Source organism: Podarcis pityusensis (assembly GCF_964106645.2).
Source record: "Podarcis pityusensis genome assembly, chromosome: 1".
NCBI classification, from domain to species: Eukaryota; Metazoa; Chordata; class Lepidosauria; order Squamata; family Lacertidae; genus Podarcis; species Podarcis pityusensis.
The window spans coordinates 121,685,343-121,707,550 of record NC_138028.1 but is presented as its reverse complement, the minus strand read 5'-3'; the positions used below and the strand labels follow the sequence as shown (position 1 = coordinate 121,707,550).

Genomic DNA, 22,208 nt, shown 5'->3' with positions numbered 1-22,208 from the left:
TTAAAAAGAGAGGGAGACGTTCAGGAGAGCCACCCTGCCTTCTTCTCCATTAGCATGGAAATTGTATTTGAGCTGACGGTTCCTTTGAATTAAGAGACTGGACATCACACACACAAAAAAAACTTTAGCCAGGGGCACAGAGAGCGATTTAGGCGTAGAGATTGAGCCAGGACTACTGGTGAACTCAAATGCCAAAATGCCATGCAACAATACGCAGCAACAGGGACGCGGGTGGCGCTGTGGGTTAAACCACAGAGCCTAGGACTTGCCAATCAGAAGGTCAGCGGTTCAAATCTCCGTGATGGGGTGAGCTCCTGTTGCTCGGTCCCTGCTCCTGCCAACCTAGCAGTTTGAAAGCACGTCAAAGTGCAAGTAGATAAATAGGTACCGCTCTGGTGGGAAGGTAAACGGCGTTTCCGTGCGCTGCTCTGGTTCGCCAGAAGCGGCTTAGTCATGCTGGCCATGACCCGGAAGCTGTACGCCGGCTCCCTCGGCCAATAAAGCGAGATGAGCGCCGCAGCCCCAGAGTCGGCCACGACTGGACCTAATGGTCAGGGGTCCCTTTACCTAGCAACAGGAAAAAGTGGTTTGAAGCGGAGAAGCAGAGAAAAGTGGTGTTAAACTTTATATGTCACTTCCCCTCCCCACTTGCCCACAACTATTCCCATAAGTGAGGTTCTAGACCCGTCAGGTGTTTTGTGCTACCATTTCCGCCAGGCCCAGCAGCTAGGGTCGATGTATTGAAACAGACAAGACATACTAATGCATTATCTTTTTGTCCTTTTGCATGTCGGGGCAAAATGCTATCTACTTCAGCGCATACCGTTTCTTTCCTGCTTTGACAAGAAGATCTTCGCACGAAAAGAGCAGAGAGACCTAAAAGTACTACTTTCCACAGAAAAGTCACTGTCAGGAGACCAGAATTATGAGGGTTACCCGGACTGCAATCTGAATGAGAGGTCTGTAAGGGGCACAAGTTTTGACAAGTTGGAAACAAACCTAACAGGAATGTTCTCCAGCTTCAGCCATCAGTTAAAGCAGCTGTTTAAAGGAATGGGGGACCTTAGGCCCAGGCGGCAAATGCTGCCCCTCCAGTTTTTCTGGCACTCTGCCCAGGCCACCACCCTTGTTGCCCCTACTATCACCCATTTTGCCTAACTAGAATGCCCTTGCTCTGATGTTTGCCTGGATAGAGGTGTTTGTCAAAGTTTGTTTCACCCTAGCTCTGCAGGGAATGCCAGTTTGTTGGGTTTTGCTTCCAAGTCTAGAGCCAACCCAGTCTCTCTATACCAGAGGCAGGGGCTCCTGGGATGTAAAATTGGACTCCCATCAGCTCTAGGGAGCATGGCCAATGGTCACAGGTGGAAGTTGTAGTCCTAAAGCTGGAGAGACACAGGGTAGCACCCCGGCTCTGAACATCTATGACTTAAAAGTGTTGAGGAAGCAAGTTATATCCATGTATTTTATCATCAGGCATTCCACCTGGCCAGCCATGAGGTAAAGTGCTGGTCTAGATGCAGTTTGCCCTATGATACAGAATTGTCCATACTGAAATTATTTTCCTCAGAAACACTTTCCTCTGCAGCAGCTCTGGTCAAATGAATAAGTATGAGCCAATGTGGTTGCTACTCATGGCTTCCTCCTCAACATTTCGTCGGTTTTAATATTGAGCTGTTGTGCTCTGTTAGTACAGTGGTATCTTGGGTTACAAACACTTTGGGTTACAGACTCCACTAACCCGGAAGTAGTACCTCGGGTTAAGAACTTTACCTCAGGATGAGAACAGAAATCGCGCGGCGGGAGGCCTCATTAGCTAAAGTGGTACCTCAGTCTGTGAGCACCTAGAAAGGAATGCTGTGATCACCAATAGTCAGCATGGATTTCTGAAAAATAAGTCATGTCAGACTAACCTGATCTCGTTTTTTGACAGAATTACAAGCCTGGTAGATGAAGGGAACGCAGTGGATGTAGCCTACCTTGATTTCAGCAAGGCATTTGACAAGGTGCCCCATGACATTCTTGTAAAGAAGCTGGTAAAATGCGGTCTTGACTATACTACCACTCAGTGGATTTGTAACTGGCTGACTGACCGAACCCAAAGGGTGCTCATCAATGGTTCCTCGGCATCCTGATCAAATTTGCAGATGACACCAAACTGGGAGGGGTGGCTAACACCCCAGAGGACAGGATCACACTTCAAAACGACCTTGACAGATTAGAGAACTGGGCCAAAACAAACAAGATGAATTTTAACAGGGAGAAATGTAAAGTATTGCACTTGGGCAAAAAAAATGAGAGGCACAAATACAAGATGGGTGACACCTGGCTTGAGAGCAGTACATGTGAAAAGGATCTAGGAGTCTTGGTTGACCACAAACTTGACATGAGCCAACAGTGTGACGCGGCAGCTAAAAAAGCCAATGCAATTCTGGGCTGCATCAATAGGAGTATAGCATCTAGATCAAGGGAAGTAATAGTGCCACTGTATTCTGCTCTGGTCAGACCTCACCTGGAGTACTGTTCGACAGTGGAATTTGCTGCCAAGGAGTGTGGTGGAGTCTCCTTCTTTGGAGGTCTTTAGGCAGAGGCTTGACAACCATATGTCAGGAGTGCTCTGATGGTGTTTCCTGCTTGGCAGGGGGTTGGACTCGATGGCCCTTGTGGTCTCTTCCAACTCTATGATTCTAGGTTAAGAATGGTTTCAGGTTAAAAATGGACCTACGGAACGAATTAAGTTTGTAACCAGAGGTACCACATATTCCTTTGCTTATTGTGTAACAGTTGTACTTAAGATAGATGCTTCTTCAGAGTTCAACACCACTAACATGCATACCTATAGACACATGCACAGACACGCACTGGATTCAGAGTTGTTTGGGCTTACAGAAGGTTCTTATACTAGCATAGTGGAACTGTTGACATCGCCATTCCAAAAGCAGTTTATCATGGGAGGCAGTGTTGTTTGAAATGGTCCCTGGGGTCGACAGTATTAATTTCACTATTCTTTCATCTTGGTGAGCATGCATATAATTTCTCCCACCCAATGCTTTCTACTAAAAGGTTTTGAGCAGGCTATTTTGAGAGTTCAGAAGTGACTTATTATCCAGTGACCTATTTTGCTCCTGCTGTCTGCACTGGACAAAAGTGGATTTGTTTTGCGGCTTGCATTTCAAATTCTGCCTCAAGCGCTCCTGGACGTCTTAGGAATGTAGATTAATAAATACTTACATTTCGTTCAGCAAGTTTGCTGTCCCTCCTGAAGGACGGGTGCCTCATGCTAGGATTGTTCACTGTGCTTTCAGAAAACAATGGCAAGTCTTCCAATTTCTAGAGTAACTCCCATTTCAAAACCTCAACACTTTGTAAAACCAGTTGGACCTTGGATAAAACCTAGAGATAGAAGCATGCAGTTGTTTTGAATTGTTTCCCCTACAAAAACACATTTTCTGTAAATAAACCATAAAAATGCTTGCTTCAAAGACTTCACTGCGGGAGACACTTGTTACAATTTATTCCAAGAAGTGAAGAAGCATCCTGGAAAATCGCAATCCTTTATTTGAAAGAATGACATCTTGTGGAATTATTGGTAAGAAATATAAATACATGTAGTCCACAATACTATGTGTCTAGAGAACAGATGCCCAGCTGTAGTCCATTTTTCTTAACTGGCGCAAATTTTTTTCTTGTTCTTTTGACAATTTAGGTGGAATGTTTTCCTCCAAACAATCTGTTGCCTGTGGTGCCTCTGAGTCCATTTTAGCAACTTCCGTGTCCTCCTCCTCCGATTCATTCTCGCTGTTGTCGCTTTCCATTTCCACTTCATTGGCAACTTCACTAGTGCTATAAAAATACAAACGGAAGGATCAATAGAAATGTGCATTTGAGACCACGGAGACATTTATAACAAGTCTCAGAGCTAGAATATTTGCTGGGTTGTAGATACTTTTCTTAAGATTCTCATGAATATGATAAGTAAGCTTTAGTATGACGGGGGACGTGGACTTATTAAAATTGGAAAAAAGTTTCCATACAAGTCACCAATAAGAGAATGGGAATTATAAAGGTCGCAGAATAATCTGAAGCAGTGGGAGATCAGCAGGAAACACAAATTAGGAGGGAATTAAGCTTTTCAATGCATCCCAACACAAAGAAAATACTCCGTAAACAGGCACGGCCGGGAAAGGCCTAGAAATGTTCCTGAAGTGTATAGGCAGTGGAGGTGCCTTTAAAACTAGCTTTTGCTAAGATTCAGTTTTACACACAACCTCTCATAATAATACACACTAAACCTTTCAGTATTTTATAAAATAGTTATGCTGAACATGCTGGGCCTAGCTACACAGGTCTCAGGCTGTGCTGAGACAGCACTTAATTCCATTTTCACAATGTTTCCTTTACAGTCGTACCTTGGAAGTCGAACAGAATCCGTTCTGGAAGTCCGTTTGACTTCCAAAACATTTGGAAACCAAAGTGTGGTTTCTGGTTGGCTGCAGAAAGCTCCTGCAGCCAATCTGAAGCTGCAGAAGTCCCGTCGGACGTTCAGCTTCCAAAACTAGTTTGCAAACTGGAACAGTCACTTCCAGGTTTGCAGCGTTTGGGAGCCAAAACTTTCAAAAACTAAGCTGTTCGAAAACCAAGGTACGACTGTATTTACACCTTATGTGATCTTTCGCATGATGTAAAAGCCACTTTTGGAAAACTAGTGGAATCTAGCCAAAGTTTAGTGCTAAATTCTGTGTGTTTCCAGAAAAAAATATGTGTAGCCCAGTTTTCTGGTGACCCAGAAAACTGCAGTTTTACATTGTAATTCCATGATGAAATTTTAGGCAGTGTTCTGGCACACTGTCCTTTCCAAACGTTTAAAATTTAGTGTGACACGGCAGTATACTGATCAAAAAGGCAGTGTTCTCTAATGGAAGAAAGTTATGCTGTGTCAAAGGAATATAAGAATTGACACATTACCGTTAATGATCAGGAAATTATGAAATAACGCTCCGTGTCTGAATGCAACCTCAGACATGAGATTCTCTAGCCCACCTGATATGTGTCATCATACCAGGTTCCCAAATAGGAGAATTATGTTTTAATACCTTTTCTTCTCACCCATATCTCTTGTGAATGTGGATGTGCCTCCTATAGGGCAAGAGTCATTTTCAAAGGACACCTCAGTGTAAATGCTTCTGTTTCTATGACAATGGTAACGTGTTAATGCCCTCTTAACTCAGCTTCGCGAAGAACCACCACCTCAGAATGTAAGCGGATAGGGGGAAATGTTGTGCGCGACCTTCTTTTGTTCTGTAAAGTTCAGTTTTATTGTCGACTCCCTTCGAAAACAAACGTTTAAAAAACTGAGGGCTTCTTACCTTTTATTGGCTTTGGATAGCAGCAGTGAGTTGATAAAAATGGGGCACAGGAAAGAGGCAGACGGTAAGACATGAGCTGGAGTGTGAAGAAGCTGGGGAGGAAAGGGAAAAAAAAGGACACAATAAGAAGGAAAGCTTGTTAAATGGTAGTCAGTATTTGCATGTTCCTGAACAGGCATCATGTTTATTCTTACTTCTTTGACGGCAGGCGATTCTTGTGCAAAGTTCTTCTGAACAGGGAGTCTCCCAGTTTCTGTAGCCTCTTTGTTCTGTTGCTGGTGCTTTCCCAGTAGCAGGTAAAAAGGAGTCATGGAGAAGCTCTCTTCAACTGCCAACTAAAAAGTGGTGATGGAGAAAACAGACCCGAGTTAAAGAACAGAACAGGGTACTTAAATCCCTGCCTCCCACCCACTTTGGTGTCCAAAGTTATTAAATTAAAGGAGGGGGAAGTGCAACCGGAGAAAAGTCAAGCAAAGCCCTAGAACAGGGGTCTGCAACCCGCGGCTCCGGAGCCACATGTGGCTCTTTTACACCTTTGCTGCGGCTCCGGGGCGGATACTAGCGAGGGGAGGAGGCGCATTGTGCGCCCCGACACTCCCCACTGTGGCAGGCGCTGTACTGGCTGTGACGTCGCATGGGGGCGGTGCGTGCGTTAGTCACGCACCGTCCCGACGTCACCTTCCTGCCCGCCCGCCCGCTACATTGTAAGGGGCATGTACGCTGGTCACTGCATTGAAAGGGGGCATGTACGCTGGTCACTGTTTTGAAGGGGAGTGAAGAACACACACACACAAAAATGTAACTTGTTAATTTAACATTTATTTCTATGAGGAGGAGTAATTCTGAGGGGTCAAACAAAGAAATAATAAAAAAGTGACAAAAAAGTTATTTTTATAATGACGAGTTTTGCGGTTCCCAGTTCTTTTTTTCTTCGGAAACGGGTCCAAGTGGCTCTTTTTGTCTTAAAGGTTGCAGACCCCTGCCCTAGAATCCCCAACTTTTGGCTTGGGGCTAATGGGAATTGGAGTCCAACAATTTCCGGAGGGGCACAGGATTCCCAGGTTTGTCCCCAATGGCTTCCTTACAGTGACTGGCTCCTTTTTTTGGATATATAAAGAACCATTAGAAGTTCTTGAGGGCAAAGCTGTAATGAGAATCCCTCTGAATTCAATGACAGCACACTTTAACAGCAAGCAAGCAGGCTAAGAGAAAAACCCAACAGCTTCTTTTGAGAGACACCCCCCACTCCCCGCAATTACTAGTGGTTGGATCCAGCCATATGTTATTCAAAAGTTAGTTATGCTCCTTGTTGTTGGCACCCGTCTGTCTCCAAAGACAGTGGAGTGCGCCTCCAGGGGTGAAGTCAAATTGGTGGCCTCCTGAACATTGCTGGGGCCAAATGTCCCATTGGCAGCCTGAGATCTGCCACCATTTATTTCCTGGCCCACTGTATGGCTCTAGATGGCTGTTATAAGGCTTTATGTTGGGCTAGTTGTACCTTTTTATGTATACTGGGGGGGTAATTACAAAATTATTTTATTTTTGCAATTGTAAAAATTAGAAAGGCAGGTATCTTTTTTCCAGCTCGCTTCTTATTTATGAGTAAAGCATAAACAGAATTAAGTGCTCACTTCATCCTTGCCTAGGCAGACATAATTTAAATTTGGGCAAATGCCAAAAGCTTAGCTTTTCATGCATTTCTGTACTGATAAAGCAGTTTAAAGATAGAACTTTCCCCCTCCCAAGTCCAAGTGTGATGCAGATATATTTTTTTTTTAAAAAATAACTAGGTAAAAAGTGTAAAGGACTCTTGGACGGGTAAGCCCAGTCAAAGGCAACTATGGGGTTGCGGTGCTCATCTCACTTTCAGGCCAAGGGAGCGGGCGTTTGTCCACAGACAGCCTTCCGGGTCATGTGGCCAGCATGACTAAACCGCTGCTGGCACAACGGGACACCGTGACGGAAGCCAGAGCACACAGAAACACTGTTTACCTTCCTGCTGCAGCTTTTGAACTGCTAGGTTGGCAGGAGCTGGGACAGAGCAACGGGAGCTCACCCTGTCGCTGGGATTCAAACCACCGGCCTTCTGATCAGCAAGCCCAATAATCACCATGGTACAATTAAAAAAGAGGCCCAAACACTTGTGTTTTCACCCAAGGTTTGAAAAAGTTAGGAACACAGGCCTATCATTTTATGGATGCTAGCAAGATTCCTGGCATATCCCTAAGCTACTGACAAGAATCTCTTGAAATGGGAATCTAGTATGACAGAGTTGACTGGGTAGATTGGGCCCAAGGGTCTATTCCAAAGTAGATCTTCTACCCCTGCAGTCCCACCATGGTGCACTGCACACCACCCAGAAGGAGATATTTGGATCCAAAACTTAATATAAGTCAAACCGATTTTTAATACAGTTCAATAAAACCACACAGAATGGAATGTAGACTCATTTAGAATTCCTGTTCACTTCTTTTAAAGAACAATTACCTGTCTGCTGGAAGGTGTAAGTCTCTCTTCTGGTGTCTTTGTGCTAAATGTCATCAATTCCTAAACATTCAGAAGGAAGAAACACTATTACGAAAAACTATCTTTTGGTAGGATTTCAGTGAGTCTGAAAATATGGCACACAATCCACATGATTTATTTTGTAGCATATGCACTTAAGAAATATAAGCATTTACTCATTAAAAACAAAATCCAGAAGAGATATAACATGAAGCATGAAAGGTTTAATGCTGTTTGAAATGATTTCTTTTTTCTTTTCAAGGGACACTAGGGATATTCATTAGTATTTGACAGTATTGTTTGGGACCAAATAAAACTGCATGATTTAACTGACTACAAGTAAAAATGACATTATTATCAGTCTATATCCCTATCACCTGACAATTTTTTAGCTGACTGAAAGGTTTTAAACAGAAGTACGTATAAAATTGTGGAAGAAAGGCACCCCTGTGGTCAAGGCATTTCTCTTTCTTATTCTAGGAAGGAATCAAAAAGAAACAATGTATGACAGCTTTGTCAACATGACTGATTTTACCCTTATGAAACTAAAACTCACATGATTAGCTAACATTTAGACTAGAATAGAACAGAATCATATGAGTTGGAAGGGACCCCAAGGGTCATCTAGTCCAATGTAGTGGTTAAGAGCGGTGGACTTGTAATCTGGGGAACCGGGTTTGAGTCCCCGCTCCTCCACATGCAGCTGCTGCGTGACCTTGGGCCAGTCACACTTCTCTGAAGTCTCTCAGCCCCACTCACCTCACAGAGTGTTTGTTGTGGGGGAGGAAGGGAAAGGAGATTGTTGGCCGTTTTGAGACTCCTTAGGGTAGTGATAAAGCGGGATATCAAATCCAAAATCCAAATCCAAACCCGAACGCGGGAATCTGTAGCCCAGTGTGGGACTTGAATCAGCGACTCTGAGATTAAGAGTCTCTTGCCCTACCTACTGAACTATTGCCCATCTCCCCTAGTAAGAACTACAGTGGTACCTCGGGTTACATACGCTTCAGGTTACACACTCCACTAAGCCAGAAATAGTGCTTCAGGTTAAAAATTTTGCTTCAGGATAAGAACAGAAATCGGTGGCACGGCGGCAGCAGGAGGCCCCATTAGCTAAAGTGGTGCTTCAGGTTAAGAACAGTTTCAGGTTAAGAACGGACCTCTGGAACGAATTAAGTACTTAACCCGAGGTACCACTGTAATTAAAAAAAGGAAGCAGAAGATTTCTGAGTTAAGGCAGTCTTGTCCAGAAAGCTTCTTATACCAAGAAAGGGAGCAATTCATATGTACCGAAATCAGGCACAACATTGATTTCCGAAGTGAGGGATTCAGGTTTACCTCTCAACTGACTCAAGGTCCCCCTGTGAGCTTTGCGGCTAAATGATGACCTCTCGTCCTGTCTCACCATGTTAATGGTAGGTAAGGGTAGCAGAGCTGAAAAGGGCTACAGAAATGACTAGCACGACAACTTGGCTTTCTGAGCACTTAACAACTCATTGCAATATTGTCCCGGATGCGCATTTAAACACTTACAAGTGTTTCAGTCAAGAAGTAAAACTGAGATTGGCTGAGCCATTGATATTTTTCTGAATGAATGGACTCGGGGAGATCTCTTGGAACAAAGACGGCACACCGGACTTGGCCTCTGCAGACCTTTCTGTGGATACACAAAGGCTGCGGCTCACAGGGTTTGAATACAAATACTGAGGGGAAGAAAAAGAAGAAAAAGAGAATTTTAGTCTTTAAGAACCGCTTTCTGCGTTGCTTTTCTGAGGTCTGAAGTCAATGCATGGTCACAAAATGATAAAGAAACCCATACATTCAGTATAGCTCCTGGTACTTATATGGGAACCTATCAACAAAGTCTAAATAAACCAGTCCACTGTCTACAGAGTTCCAACAACAAAGAATAGTATGGATCAAGATACAGCATGATAGGCCTAGTTCTCAGTCAGTTAGTAAACCTGTCACTGGACTGTACCACCTCAGTGAGAAATAGGCTACAGGGCAGGGATGGGGAACTCCCATCAGCCCTAGGAAGTATGGCTAAATGCTGGGCATGATGGGAATTGTAGTCTGGCAACATCTGCAGGACCATGGGCTGCCCAACCCAGCTGTAGAGTATCACACATTGCAGGATAAAGAACAGTAAAAAGGAACTCCTGAAATGGAAATAGGTTTCCCCCCCACCATAGACTTTAAACTCCCTGACAACAACCACCCCACGTGCAGAAAACAAGGAATGTGAACAAGATATTATCGCTCACCTGATCTGGCCCAGTAGGGGGTGAGAGTTATTAAAAGGCTCTGCGGTGCCAAGACTGTCAGGGGGCCTTTTTCATTAAAATAGCTTTCTTATAATGAAAATCTACAAGCCAGAAAACAGATCTCAGGGCAAGACTCTAAGCGACATGGTATCCCAAAGGTCTGCTAGACAGATTGCCCTACTTCGGTAATGGAAAGTCTACCTTGCTCTAGATCAGGCGCCCCCAAACTCAGCCCTTCAGCTGTTTTGGGACTACAACTCCCATCATCCCTAGCTAACAACACCAGTGGTCAGAGTCAGGGATGATGGGAATTGTAGTCCCAAAACAGCTGGAGGGCAGAGTTTGGGGATGCCTGCTCTAGATAAAAGGGGTTTGGGTGCAGACACAAGGAAGTTCAGGCCAACCAATCGTTGTCCTCTCACCCAGCAATCCCACCATGCTCCAGCCTGGTTCAGAAGTACCAGCAATCTTATAGATGGGCATTTTGGGGATGCAGTTGTGGGGGAAAAGAACAGCCCACTTGGTCCAGGATTCTGTTCTCACAGAGGAAAACCAGAGGCTTATGGGGAAGCCTGAAAGCTAGGTTTGAGTACAAGGGGGATGAGAAACATTCCATCAGCAAACTTTCTTGTCTTAAGATCCAAACCATGATATAGTTTCCATGTAGACAAGAGCGGCCTATTTTAAAGAGTTATTTTAAGTGGCTTTCAAGTCCAAGGAAGCAAAATATTTTCCTGGGCAGTAGGGTTCTGCAGTTTTGGCCAGTGATCCTTAACAAAAATGAAAGAGGTCTTTATGCTCACCATCTGAGTATTCTGAGTGGGATGAAACCGCGACGATGTTCTCAGACAGACAATCTGGCTGCAGAACAATGACATTTAATTGGGCACTCCATTCCACTGAAAATCAAAATAACCAGATTATGACGGAGAACCACAGACTCCCAAGGAGGACAGCACTGCAATTAATTCAAACCATGAATGCAGCTAAGAGAACTTTCAAAGTGGAGGATCTGAATTGGGGAGCGGAGGTCGGTTGGGGATTCAGCAACAATACCTGCCGTATAATTTTATGCGATACGGTTCCAACGACTGGATAAATAAAAACTAAAAGTATTTGGTGTTAAGCTGAAATATAAAGCAATTTGCCTCCTTGGGTTCTCTCAGAATGACCAATTTTTAATCAAAGAAAGAACAGAAGGAAGGAAGGAAGGAAGGAAGGAAAGGTGATAAAATGGTCTTACATGTACAGCTCAGCAAGTTCCAACAGCACAAAAATCCAGTGTTGGTGGTGCCAAGAAGGTATTTTGAACAACTCTGCCTCCCAAAACACAGGTTTCTGGAAGAATAAATAACAAAGATAATGTTAATTAGTAGTGTGCATGAGATATTTCACTGTAGGGTCACTATATAATCTAAGACAGGCATGGGCAAACTCTGCCCTCCAGATGTTTTGAGACTACAATTCCCATCATCCTTGACCACTGGTCCTGTTAGCTAGGGATGATGGGAGTTGTAGTCCCAAAAATATCTGGAGGGCAGAGTTTGCCCATGCCTGATCTAAGACAACCCTAGCTCACTTCAGGCAGCTATTTCTGCTATTTCCATGGTTGAAATGGTTACAGGCGGGAGGCCAGCCATGTCTACCTTAGGTGCCATGCTTCATTTTCCCCAATCCTGGCTCAAAAGCTCATACCTCACAGATGGGTAAAAGATGGGAATCTACCTTCTGCATGCTTTAGTATACAGTTTAAGCAAGTAATTTTAAGTGAAAGGCTATATGTGTGCTCAAAAGAAAGAGGTTTATTACAGTTTTGGAGACCTGCCACACATTAAAAAGTGTTGTCACAATGGGTACCACTGATGCCTAGGCAAATCAGGGATTCAGGAGTCAGGACTGGCCGAAGTCTTCCATTAAACCACCACACAACCTTTCTCTTTCTTCTCGCTCTCAAGAGCAATTTTGTTTGCGCTCAGACTCTTATTTTATGACGCTCTAATTCCAACAAGGGAGATTCCCCCCCCCTTGCAACCAGGTAAATGTTTACTCTAAATAAACAGAGAGGCATTTCTCGGCTAATTGTAGAGCTTACAGCTTCTTAGCAAACCTGTTCTGTTGTAATCCCCCTTAAGATAATACTGGTGTGGGCAGGTGCTAAAAAAAGCAGGGCAAGATTTCTTTAGGAAACTTTTGCAATAAATAAACTAGGCAGGGGAAGCAAGCAGCATGCAAGAAGGTAAGTCCAAAAGCGCAAGGTATTCTACAGTCTTGTTGAAATCAAACTGTAGGCAATACCCAATGTCACATGACAGAACTGCCACTTCCTACTCAAGGCCTAAACTTCCATGAGTCCAATAATCTGCTCCAGAGGATTGAGGACCATCTGGGGCAAAATTTGAGGGAAGGCTGGTGGCTGCAGGAGGGAAGATGGGTGTTTGTTTCCCACCCAATGCAATTTCTAGTTCTGCACAGATTATTCTGGACACATGTAAAAAATAAGCTGGTTTTGTTACAGAGCTTTGTTGCTATTTAAAGATCTTTCCCTTAAAACCATCGATTCTTGTGAAAGCTCAGAAGGGCCCAATAAAGAAGTTTCTGATATTAAGGATTAATGCTTTTAAAACTTTGGGGAAATATTAGGTTAGTTTCATTACATTCTTCAATGAACCTTTTTTTTAAAAAAAACCCAAAAACCTGCTTTAAATTAAAGGAGCACATGGTTACTTACCGTATAGTCCCAGGAAGATGGCAGAAAGTACATTTCAGATCCCACAGTTCCGAGTCCCACACAGTGACTATTTTGTCAAAGCTGACTGCAAGCAAAGAGCCATCTTCGGAGAAACAGCAATTTGTAGCTTGATAGTTGTGATAGCTTCCTACGAAGTCGCAGGCCCAAGTTATGCTTTGATCTGTTAAAGAGAAAGAAATCCCACACGTTTATAACAGGACAGATGTGTTAAAACTGAGTAACATGATAAATAGTATGTAAGAATATTAAGGCAGGGGTCCACAATTTCCATTTGGCTTTGGTACCCAAGCCAAGGGGATGCGGGTGGTGCTGTGGGTTAAACCAGAGCCTAGGACTTGCTGATCAGAAGGTCGGCAGTTCGAATCCCTGCGATGGGGTGAGCTCCCGTTGCTCGGTCCCTGCTCCTGCCAACCTAGCAGTTCGAAAGCACGTCAAAGTGCAAGTAGATAAATAGGTACCGCTCTGGCGGGAAGCTAAATAGCGTTTCCGTGCACTGCTCTGGTTTGCCAGAAGCAGCTTGGTCCTGCTGGCCACATGACCCGGAAGCTGTACGCCGGCTCCCTCGGCCAATAAAGCAAGATGAGCGCCGCAACCCCAGAGTCTGTCACGACTGGACCTAATGGTCAGGGGTCCCTTTCCCTTTACCTACCCAAGCCAAGAACTATGATCACTTGTCTCACCCATTGAAAGTTTAGATGCATCATGTGGCAAGGCGATCCAGACCTTTGGTCAAAAAGGGAGGTTTCCTGGTCTCTCTTTGGCTGCAGAAGACCAAGAATCCTTCATTGCCTTTTCCATGAGGGGAGGCGGGGCTTACACATTGGGCCCCGCATTGGAACAGCAGCCTTCCACCACGTCTTCCTTCTTAGGGCAGGAAGTGGAGTGGCAGGGGATGCTTGACTGTTTGGTCCTGTGGCCACAACACTCCCCACCTTCTTCCTAACCCTGAAGCTGGGAAGAGGGTAGGGCAGGCATCCCCAAACTCAGCCCTCCAGATGTTTTGGGACTACAACTCCCATCATCCCTAGCTAACAGGACCAGTGGTCAGGGATGATGGGAGTTGTAGTCCCAAAAAACATGTGGAGGGCCGAGTTTGCCTATGCCTGGGGTATGGGGATTGTTGTGCAATTGCTGAGATGACCGCTGCCCATAGCTGAAGCTTTTGAGGCTGGGATTTGCCATTGTCACCAGACAGCAGTGCCACACTTCCTGTGGGCAAGCAGAAATCCTGGAATCAGGTGAGGGCACTTAGTTAATAGCTAACTGTGTGCGCTCCTTGAGCATTTAATCAAACGTTAAATAAGCCATTACCTTATTTAAATTGCATATTTCTGCTGACATCAACTTCAACAGCAATTCTGGGATAGTGATCACAAACGTGTAGGCTTTTCCTGGCACAAACATGACTCACTGTTTTGATTAGAAGGAAGTACTTAAATCTTGAAAAAGGATAGTTGAGGTGTGTGACCACCTCAGCTGTTTTTCCTGGGATGTGTCCAAGGCCAATTTCAGACTTGTGTTGTAGGAGTCGTCAGTACCACATTAAAGAGGCACTATATACCACATTAAATGGGGACTATATGTCTTTTGCTGAATGCCAGGCATAGGAACATATGCCTTTTTGTTTGAAAACAATCCCAGACTTGGCTTCCGGTTCCGCTCTGCCTTAATAGATTGCAGGCAGGAGATTGTAGGTGAAGGAAAAAGGATGATTGATGGTAAATCATCCTTGCAAACTCCCCCTCAGGGATAGGAGGAATGGGCTTCACTTGCAGTTCGTCTCGGTACCTGTCTCTCGCTCCGGCATGGAATGCGGGGGGGCAGAGAGGCGCTGAGTGGAAAAGCACTTTGCCTGGTGAAAACCCTCCAATGCCGCCATTAAGAAGCAGAGGTTCTCCTGTTAATTAGAGCTTAATTTGACGAAAGTACAGGTGTGTGGTAGAGGAGATGAGATCGCAAACTGCGGAACAAACCAACTGCAAGGACTTTAAGGTTTGAATCTGTGATAAGACTTCACTTGATGCAAAAGATTGGGGGGGAGAGCCTACAGTTTCTTTATTTAAAGTTTTCTTCTCTACATTTATGATTCGGCAACTCTCCTCTGAAAGTTAGTTCAATTTATACTTCCAACATGTATCTGATTCCGCCTTATAATTCTTACCCAACCTACTCGGACTTAAATACCATCTATGAATCATTTCCAAGTAGTTCTTTCTCAATGAATAACATGCAGTAAATTTCAGGTCGTTTTTTCCAAAGTTTCTCCCAGAGGTTAAGATCTATGTTGTGTCCTATATCTATTGCCCAGTATGTCACTGAAGCTTTAACAAGCTTGTCTTTTGTTTCCCATTCTAATTAAAAATTATACATTTTAGACAGAAGTTTACCCTTACGTTGTAAGAATTTTTTTTTAATTGTGAGCTTTGGTCCAAAAATCAATTATTTCTATCTAATTTGTGTCTGGTGATATTGCAACCAATCCATAAGTTGGCTCCTTAAGTTTTCCATTGATTTCAGTTTGCCCCCCCCCCTAAAACCCAGCAATTCCCTGTAAATTGATATTGTTATAATGAGGCTACTGAAGGTAAGGGGACCCCTGACCATTAGGTCCAGTCGTGACCGACTCTGGGGTTGTGGCGCTCATCTCGCTTTATTGGCTGAGGGAGCCGGCGTACAGCTTCCGGGTCACGTGGCCAGCATGACAAAGCCGCTTCTGGCGAACCAGAGCAGCGCACGGAAACGCCGTTTCCCGCCGGAGTGGTACCTATTTATCTACTTGCACTTTGAAGTGCTTTCGAACTGCTAGGTTGGCAGGAGCAGGGACTGAGCAACAGGAGCTCACCCCGTCGCGGGGATTTGAACCGCCGACCTTCTGACTGGCAAGTCCTAGGCTCTGTGGTTTAACCCACAGCGCCACCCGCGTCCAATTAGGCTATTATTGGACTGTAATTGAAAACTAATAAAAACAATTTATTAACCAAAAAGAAAACAATCCCAGACTTGCCCTGTGTTTTCCGTGGGAACCTCTTGTTTCTGACCTGAGGATGAAACAAGCACAATCTAAAGGCATCAGAAGCATACTATGTGAATCTATGGAAGGATAAAAGTGTTGCTCTGCCTTGTTTCAAGTCCCCTGCCCTTATCAGTAAACAGAGAGAAGAGGATTTCCCCCCTCTCTATGGTGAATAAAAGCACAATGTAGTATTTTACAGCTACACCACCATCCTTTTACTCACTTTCACCATCATTGTCAACCAGTAGCATCCAGACTTTGAAGTGCCCATCGTTGCCAGCCGTTACCAAAGTCGGGGTTATATTTTCAGATGCGTCTGTGCAACGGAAACACATAGCTGTGACACAATCCTCATGCGGCATGGTTATTCTTGTGTTCAGAGTAAAGCTGCAAGAAAGGAGGAGAGAGATTCCTTGAAGCCACGGTGCTTAAGGGCACCTAACTCTATGTCGGATTGCGATCACCGTAAGCACTATACTTTGACATTATAACCACCCTCCCTAAGAAAATAAGATAGATAAAATAAAAAGGATGGAGATATATATATATATATATATATATATATATATATATATATATTTTACATTTTCATTTCATCTGACTGGATTCAATTTGATATCTTGATTATTTAATTTCTATACCGCTTAAGGCTAATAAAAGGATCTCTAAGCAGTGTACAAAAAAATGAACAACACATAAAATATTGTAGTTACAGGTAGGTAGCCGTGTTGGCCTGCCGTAGTCAAAACAAAATAAAAAAATTCCTTCCAGTAGCACCTTAGAGACCGACTAAGTTTGTTATTGGTATGAGCTTTCATGTGCATGCACACTTATCTGAAGTGGTATCTGAAGAAGTGTGCATGCACACGAAAGCTCATACCAATAACAACTTAGTTGGTCTCTAAGGTGCTACTTTAAGGATTTTTAAAATTTTGTTTAAAATATTGTGACAGTACAGAGCTACATATAAAATGGTAATTGATTCAAAGTTACATATATAGTCGTACCTTGCAAGTTGAGCGGAATCCGTTCCGCAAGTCCGTTCCACCTTCAAAACGTCCGGAAACCAAAGCGCAGCTTCTGATTGGTTGCAGGAAGCTCCTGCAGCCAATCGGAAGCCGCAGAAGCCCCGTCAGACTTCCAAAAATAGTTTGCAAACCGGAACAGTCACTTCCAGGTTTGCAGTCTTTGGGAGCCAAAATGTTCAACTTGCGAGGTGTTTGGGATCCAAGGTATGAATGAATGCGTGTGTGTGTGTGTGAGAGAGAGAGAGACACACCCTCCCTTAGCCTCTGGGTTCTCACTCGGGGTCCAAACAGACTCTCAGCTTACCCCCAAAAGCCTCGCAACGAGAAGAGTTCTTGGAAACAGCAGAGATCACCCTAGTCTCTTACTTCAGACTTGTTTTTTTATGGGCAGGCCCACTTCCTCAGGCTGACCACAGATGTGTCCCATTCAGCTGCAGGAGCTTCTGTTTCCATAGTAAGAGGCACATATCTGCCTTGGTGGATACTGTTACACAGGTTCCGACCAACATGACAGCGGCCACAGAACAGGAGCAGCCATGCCACTAGGGCACATGCTGGGGGGATCTGTGTGCGCACATGTGCATGGACAAAGTAATGACGCGCAACAACTGCACATGCATGCTCCCTTTGATGCTCATACCTCAAGTCCCATCTTGTCACAGGTTTAATGGGGGCAGCAAGTGTGGGCAATGAAAACACTTGAGACTGACAAATCTACATTATCTGAAACAACCGGTTTTCTGCCAACTTGCTAGACAATGCAAGCATGAGTACCTTTGCTTTTGCTCGTCGTAAGCCCAGAGTTTCATGTACATTTCAAGATCGCTGCTGCTTCCTTGCCGCTGTTCTACAGTAGCCAGCCAGTTGCCTTCGGAATCAAAAGCAGCCTTCACTAACTCAATCTGGTTCAGCCCGTGTTCATGAATATACTCCTGCTGCACAATATCCAACTGCAATTTTTTGAAAGAAGAGATGAAGTAGGTTTATGGGCTCATGCACATTTGGAAGGTCAGTCAGTCAATGAATAATAATAACAATAATAACAATAATAATAATAAAGGTAAAGGTACCCCTGCCCGTATGGGCCAGTCGTGACCGACTCTGGGGTTGCGCGTCCATCTTGCTTAAGAGGCCGGGAGCCAGCGCTGTCCGAAGACACTTCCGGGTCACGTGGCCAGCGTGACGAAGCTGCTCTGGCGAGCCAGCACCAGCGCAGCGCATGGAAACACCATTTACCTCCCCGCTATAAAGCGGTACCTATTTATCTACTTGCACTTTAGGGGTGCTTTCGAACTGCTAGGTGGGCAGGAGCAGGGACCGAACGACGGGAGCTCACCCCGCCGCGGGGATTCGAACCGCCGACCATACGATCGGCAAGTCCTAGGCACTGAGGTTTTACCCACAGCGCCACCCGAGTCCCCAACAATAATAATAACAATAAATTAATTACTTATACCCCGCCCATCTGGCCGGTCCTTCCCAGCCACTTTGGGCAACTTCCAAAAGAATATTAAAAGCACAATAAAAGATCAAACATTAAAAACTTCTGTAAACAGGGCTGCCTTCAGATGTCTTGTAAAAGTCAGATAGTTGTTTATTTCCTTGACATCTGATGGGAGGGTGTTCCACAGGGCGGGCGCCACTACCGAGAAGGCCCTCTGCCTGGTTCCCTGTAACCTCGCTTCTCGCAGGGAGGGAACCGTCAGAAGGCCCTTGGAGCTTGACCTCAGTGTCTGGGCAGAACGATGGGGGAGGAGACGCTCCTTCAGGTATATTGGGCAGAGGCCGTATAGGGCTTTAAAGGTCAACACCAACACTTTGAAGCCAGCTACTGGAGAAGAAACACATATGCACTTTGTACCTCTTTATTCCCATCACCCACTCTCATCCCAATGCCATCTGATAAGCTTCTTCCCACCCCTGAGTTGCGCTGCTTTCCCCACTACCTCCAGCAAAGCCTTTCTTGAAATACTTTAGCCTCATCCTACCTACAGCAACACTGCCAGCCCACAGCTTGTGTTCACTACTTGTTCTCTAGCAATCTGGGCCAGGGCTGTATTTAGGGCTGGGCGATATATCAATACATCGCGTATATGTGTGTGTGCGCACGCTATGCAAAAATAACAATGTGGGAAAAACCGTGAAGCCAGCCAATGTCTCTACATAGCTCTATCCTTATTACAGACATCATGATATACAGTGATACCTTGGTTCTCAAACGTTTTGGTACTCAAACAACTTGGAACCCAAACACTGCAAACCCGGAAGTAAGTGTTCCGGTTTGCGAACTTTTTTTGGAGGTCGAATGTGTTCCGTTTTGAGTGTTATGCTTCCGATTTGAGTGCCACACTTCCGTTTTGAGTGCTACGCTGGGGTCTGTCTGTTTTTGCTATTTATTTTGCATTTTTGTTTAGGCAGCTCTTATTTTTTGTTTTTGTGACTGTGTGGAACCCAGTTCAGCTACTGATTGATTGCGTGTGTGACTGCAGTACATTGTTTACTGCTTTCATTTTATCTCCTTAGATAGTAAAATTCATGCTGAACTGCTGTTTTAGGGGTTGTTTTTAAAAGTCTGGAACGGATCAATCCGTTTTGCATTACTTTCTATGGGAAAGTGCGCCTTGGTTTTGGAACGCTTTGGTTTTGGAACGGACTTCTGGAACGGATTAAGTTTGAGAACCAAGTTACCACTGTATCAGTACACAACGTTTACCTGGTGATATATCATGATGTTGAAAACCAGATACCGCCCAGCCCTAGTAGTATTTTGTTTCTATGCAGAAATTATATGTCCAGTTAATGTTAAAAAAAACCCAACAACCCCAAACAGCAGCCACAACTACTGTTGCTAGACCTCAGCCTTATTTGCCACTGTGACGAGAGCACAGATAACACATACCAAGTGGGTCCTGAGCTACCATTAGATCATCACTGGCCTAACTTACATTGTAAAGCTGCTTGTCATTTTGCAGCGAAAAGAACTGCAGGTGGCCTGGTTTGCCGTTCAGAACCAAAGCTTTAGTTCGAGGGTCAACCATCAAGCCAGCCTTGACGTCACTGCCTGAAAGGAAACAGATGGTTTGAGCTGGAATGCAGTTTCTTTGGAGAAAAGGAGATACGCAGGTATATAAATAAGCTCTCTGAAGCAAACATACCTCTGCTCAATCCTTGAATGACTGTGGAGACCTTCAAGTTGCTGTGTATGATGATTATTTCTACAGGAGTTTTAAAAGAAAGTTAATAAGGTTAAGAATGAAAGCTGGCAGAGCATTAAAAGGCCTATTGTTTACCAAATGATGATTCAGAATCTGCATCAGCCCATAGAACAGGAGTGGGGAACTTGTCATGCAACAGCATCTAGAGGGCTGCAGATGGCCTTCCCTGGGCATAAAACGTTTTATTCAGAAAAAAATGGTGCACTTCAAATGGCCAGATATGGCTTGCAGCTCAGGGACGTTACTGGATGCAGAACTCCACTTGGTATGGCCAAGACTGATGTGGTGGTCAACAGCACATATGGTCAGCCTTAGTTAGATTTGCCAGTTGATATTCCCTCCTTAAAAAGCAGAGACATCACCTTGCCGACAAAGGTCCTTATAGTTAAAGCTATGGCTTTCCCAGTAGTGATGTATGGAAGTGAGAGCTGGACCATAAAGAAGGCTGATCGCCAAAGAATTGATGCTTTTGAATTATGGTGCTGGAGGAGACTCTTGAGAGTCCCATGGACTGCATGAAGATCAAACCTATCTATTCTGAAGGAAATCAGCCCTGAGTGCTCACTGGAAGGACAGATCCTGAAGCTGAGGCTCCAATACTTTGGCCACCTCATGAGAAGAGAAAACTCCCTGGAAAAGACCCTGACGTTGGGAAAGATTGAGGACACAAGGAGAAGGGGACGATAGAGGACGAGATGGTTGGATAGTGTTCTCAAGGCTACTAACATGAGTTTGACCAAACTGCAGGAGGCAGTGGAAGACAGGTGCCTGGCGTGCTCTGGTCCATGGGGTCACGAAGAGTTGGACGCGACTAAACAACAACATCCCTTCTTTGAAAGGAGGGACTTTTAAATGTTTGAACACACCCTAGTAACTAATGCAATGCTAGGGGCTGAGACGGATTGGAAATCACAGTTACTTCAGAATGAGCCTGGTATGAGATGCAAGGAGCATGCACACCCATCCTAGATTTGCTTCCCTGGCTGCTGTGCTAAATCAAAAGTTCTGGTGCTTATCTTGTAAGCCTGTTAATCAGTTTCGCTAGGGAACAGAGAACTCTTTCCCCCATGAGTACTTCCCCAATCTTTTCAGACTGGCTGAAAAGGCTCCATTAACTATTAGGGCTGGGAGTCATTCTCGAACAAGCTTCTTCAGCAGTGGCCCCCAAGCTCTGGAACCACTTTCCAGTTGGGAGAGCACCACAGCCTCGCCGACATTGTTCATTCATATGTACAGCTGCTTAAGGGTCTTTTAAACCAGTACCAACCCCGGGCATACAACTGGCACTGAAAGAAAGCCAGTTCATCGTTGGGTTTGGGCTTAACTGAGGCAGGTAGGAAGATCCTCATGGAGCAACAGGGTAGAAAAATATAAATCCAGAGACCGCAACCCTTCCCCTCCCCACAAGCCCTATAGAATAAACGGAGAGATGCCAATCACAAAGCAGGGAGGGAAAGGGCCGGGAGGTGGGGGTGGCTTCAGATGCTGTTGAAATACAACTCCCATCATCCCTGACCGCTGGGGCTGATGGGAGTTGGTAGTCCTACAGTACCTAGAGGGCTATCACTGGTTTCCAATCCATGGCTCAGGTGCTCATGGAAATTTGAAGCTGGAGCTGCTTGGATATAAATGACTGATTTAAGGAGGTTATCACCTTTCAAAACCCAAACAGCCACGGTTGTTTGACATTATAAAGAGGTAGGTTTCTCTCCCCCATTTGGACTTACTGTTATCTGCATGCGAGGTACAAACGAAGGCTCCATCTGGAGAGACGGAGATGTGCTCTATTGTGGATCCCAACCGGGGCAAGAATTCTTTCTTCGCATTTGACCCATCTCGCCACTGCACTAGGACAGACTCGATTCCGCCACTCAGGAGGCTAGTTCCTATCAAACCGAACAAAATGTGTGTGCCTTAGAAATGGAACACTTTACACACACACACACACACACACCATACTGCTCAGTGCAACTGGAGCAATGTGACTTGCCACAGATCTGGTTACTCTCCATGGATATTACAGTCTCGGAGGACATCATTACCTGTTGCCATATACATTAATCTAGGA

The 22,208-nt window shown here is 44.7% G+C and overlaps 1 protein-coding gene across 2 annotated transcripts in view; it reads right to left on the bottom strand.

Annotated features, from left to right (window-relative positions):
• Positions 1-3,537: 3,537 nt before the first annotated feature.
• The window catches only part of WDR75 (WD repeat domain 75), a 32,749-nt gene continuing 14,078 nt past the window's right edge, over positions 3,538-22,208 (bottom strand). For both annotated transcript variants that reach the window (XM_081023913.1, XM_081023914.1), the window contains exons 9-21: positions 21,868-22,026; positions 20,081-20,140; positions 19,871-19,986; positions 17,700-17,875; positions 16,121-16,284; positions 12,864-13,044; positions 11,379-11,473; positions 10,939-11,034; positions 9,402-9,571; positions 7,851-7,910; positions 5,558-5,698; positions 5,364-5,455; positions 3,538-3,840 (exon numbers count right to left, since the gene is read on the bottom strand). In XM_081023913.1, coding sequence (XP_080880039.1) covers positions 3,627-3,840; positions 5,364-5,455; positions 5,558-5,698; positions 7,851-7,910; positions 9,402-9,571; positions 10,939-11,034; positions 11,379-11,473; positions 12,864-13,044; positions 16,121-16,284; positions 17,700-17,875; positions 19,871-19,986; positions 20,081-20,140; positions 21,868-22,026 — 1,724 coding nt within the window. In that variant the 3' untranslated portion in view covers positions 3,538-3,626. The remainder of the gene's footprint in view (positions 3,841-5,363; positions 5,456-5,557; positions 5,699-7,850; positions 7,911-9,401; positions 9,572-10,938; positions 11,035-11,378; positions 11,474-12,863; positions 13,045-16,120; positions 16,285-17,699; positions 17,876-19,870; positions 19,987-20,080; positions 20,141-21,867; positions 22,027-22,208) is intronic.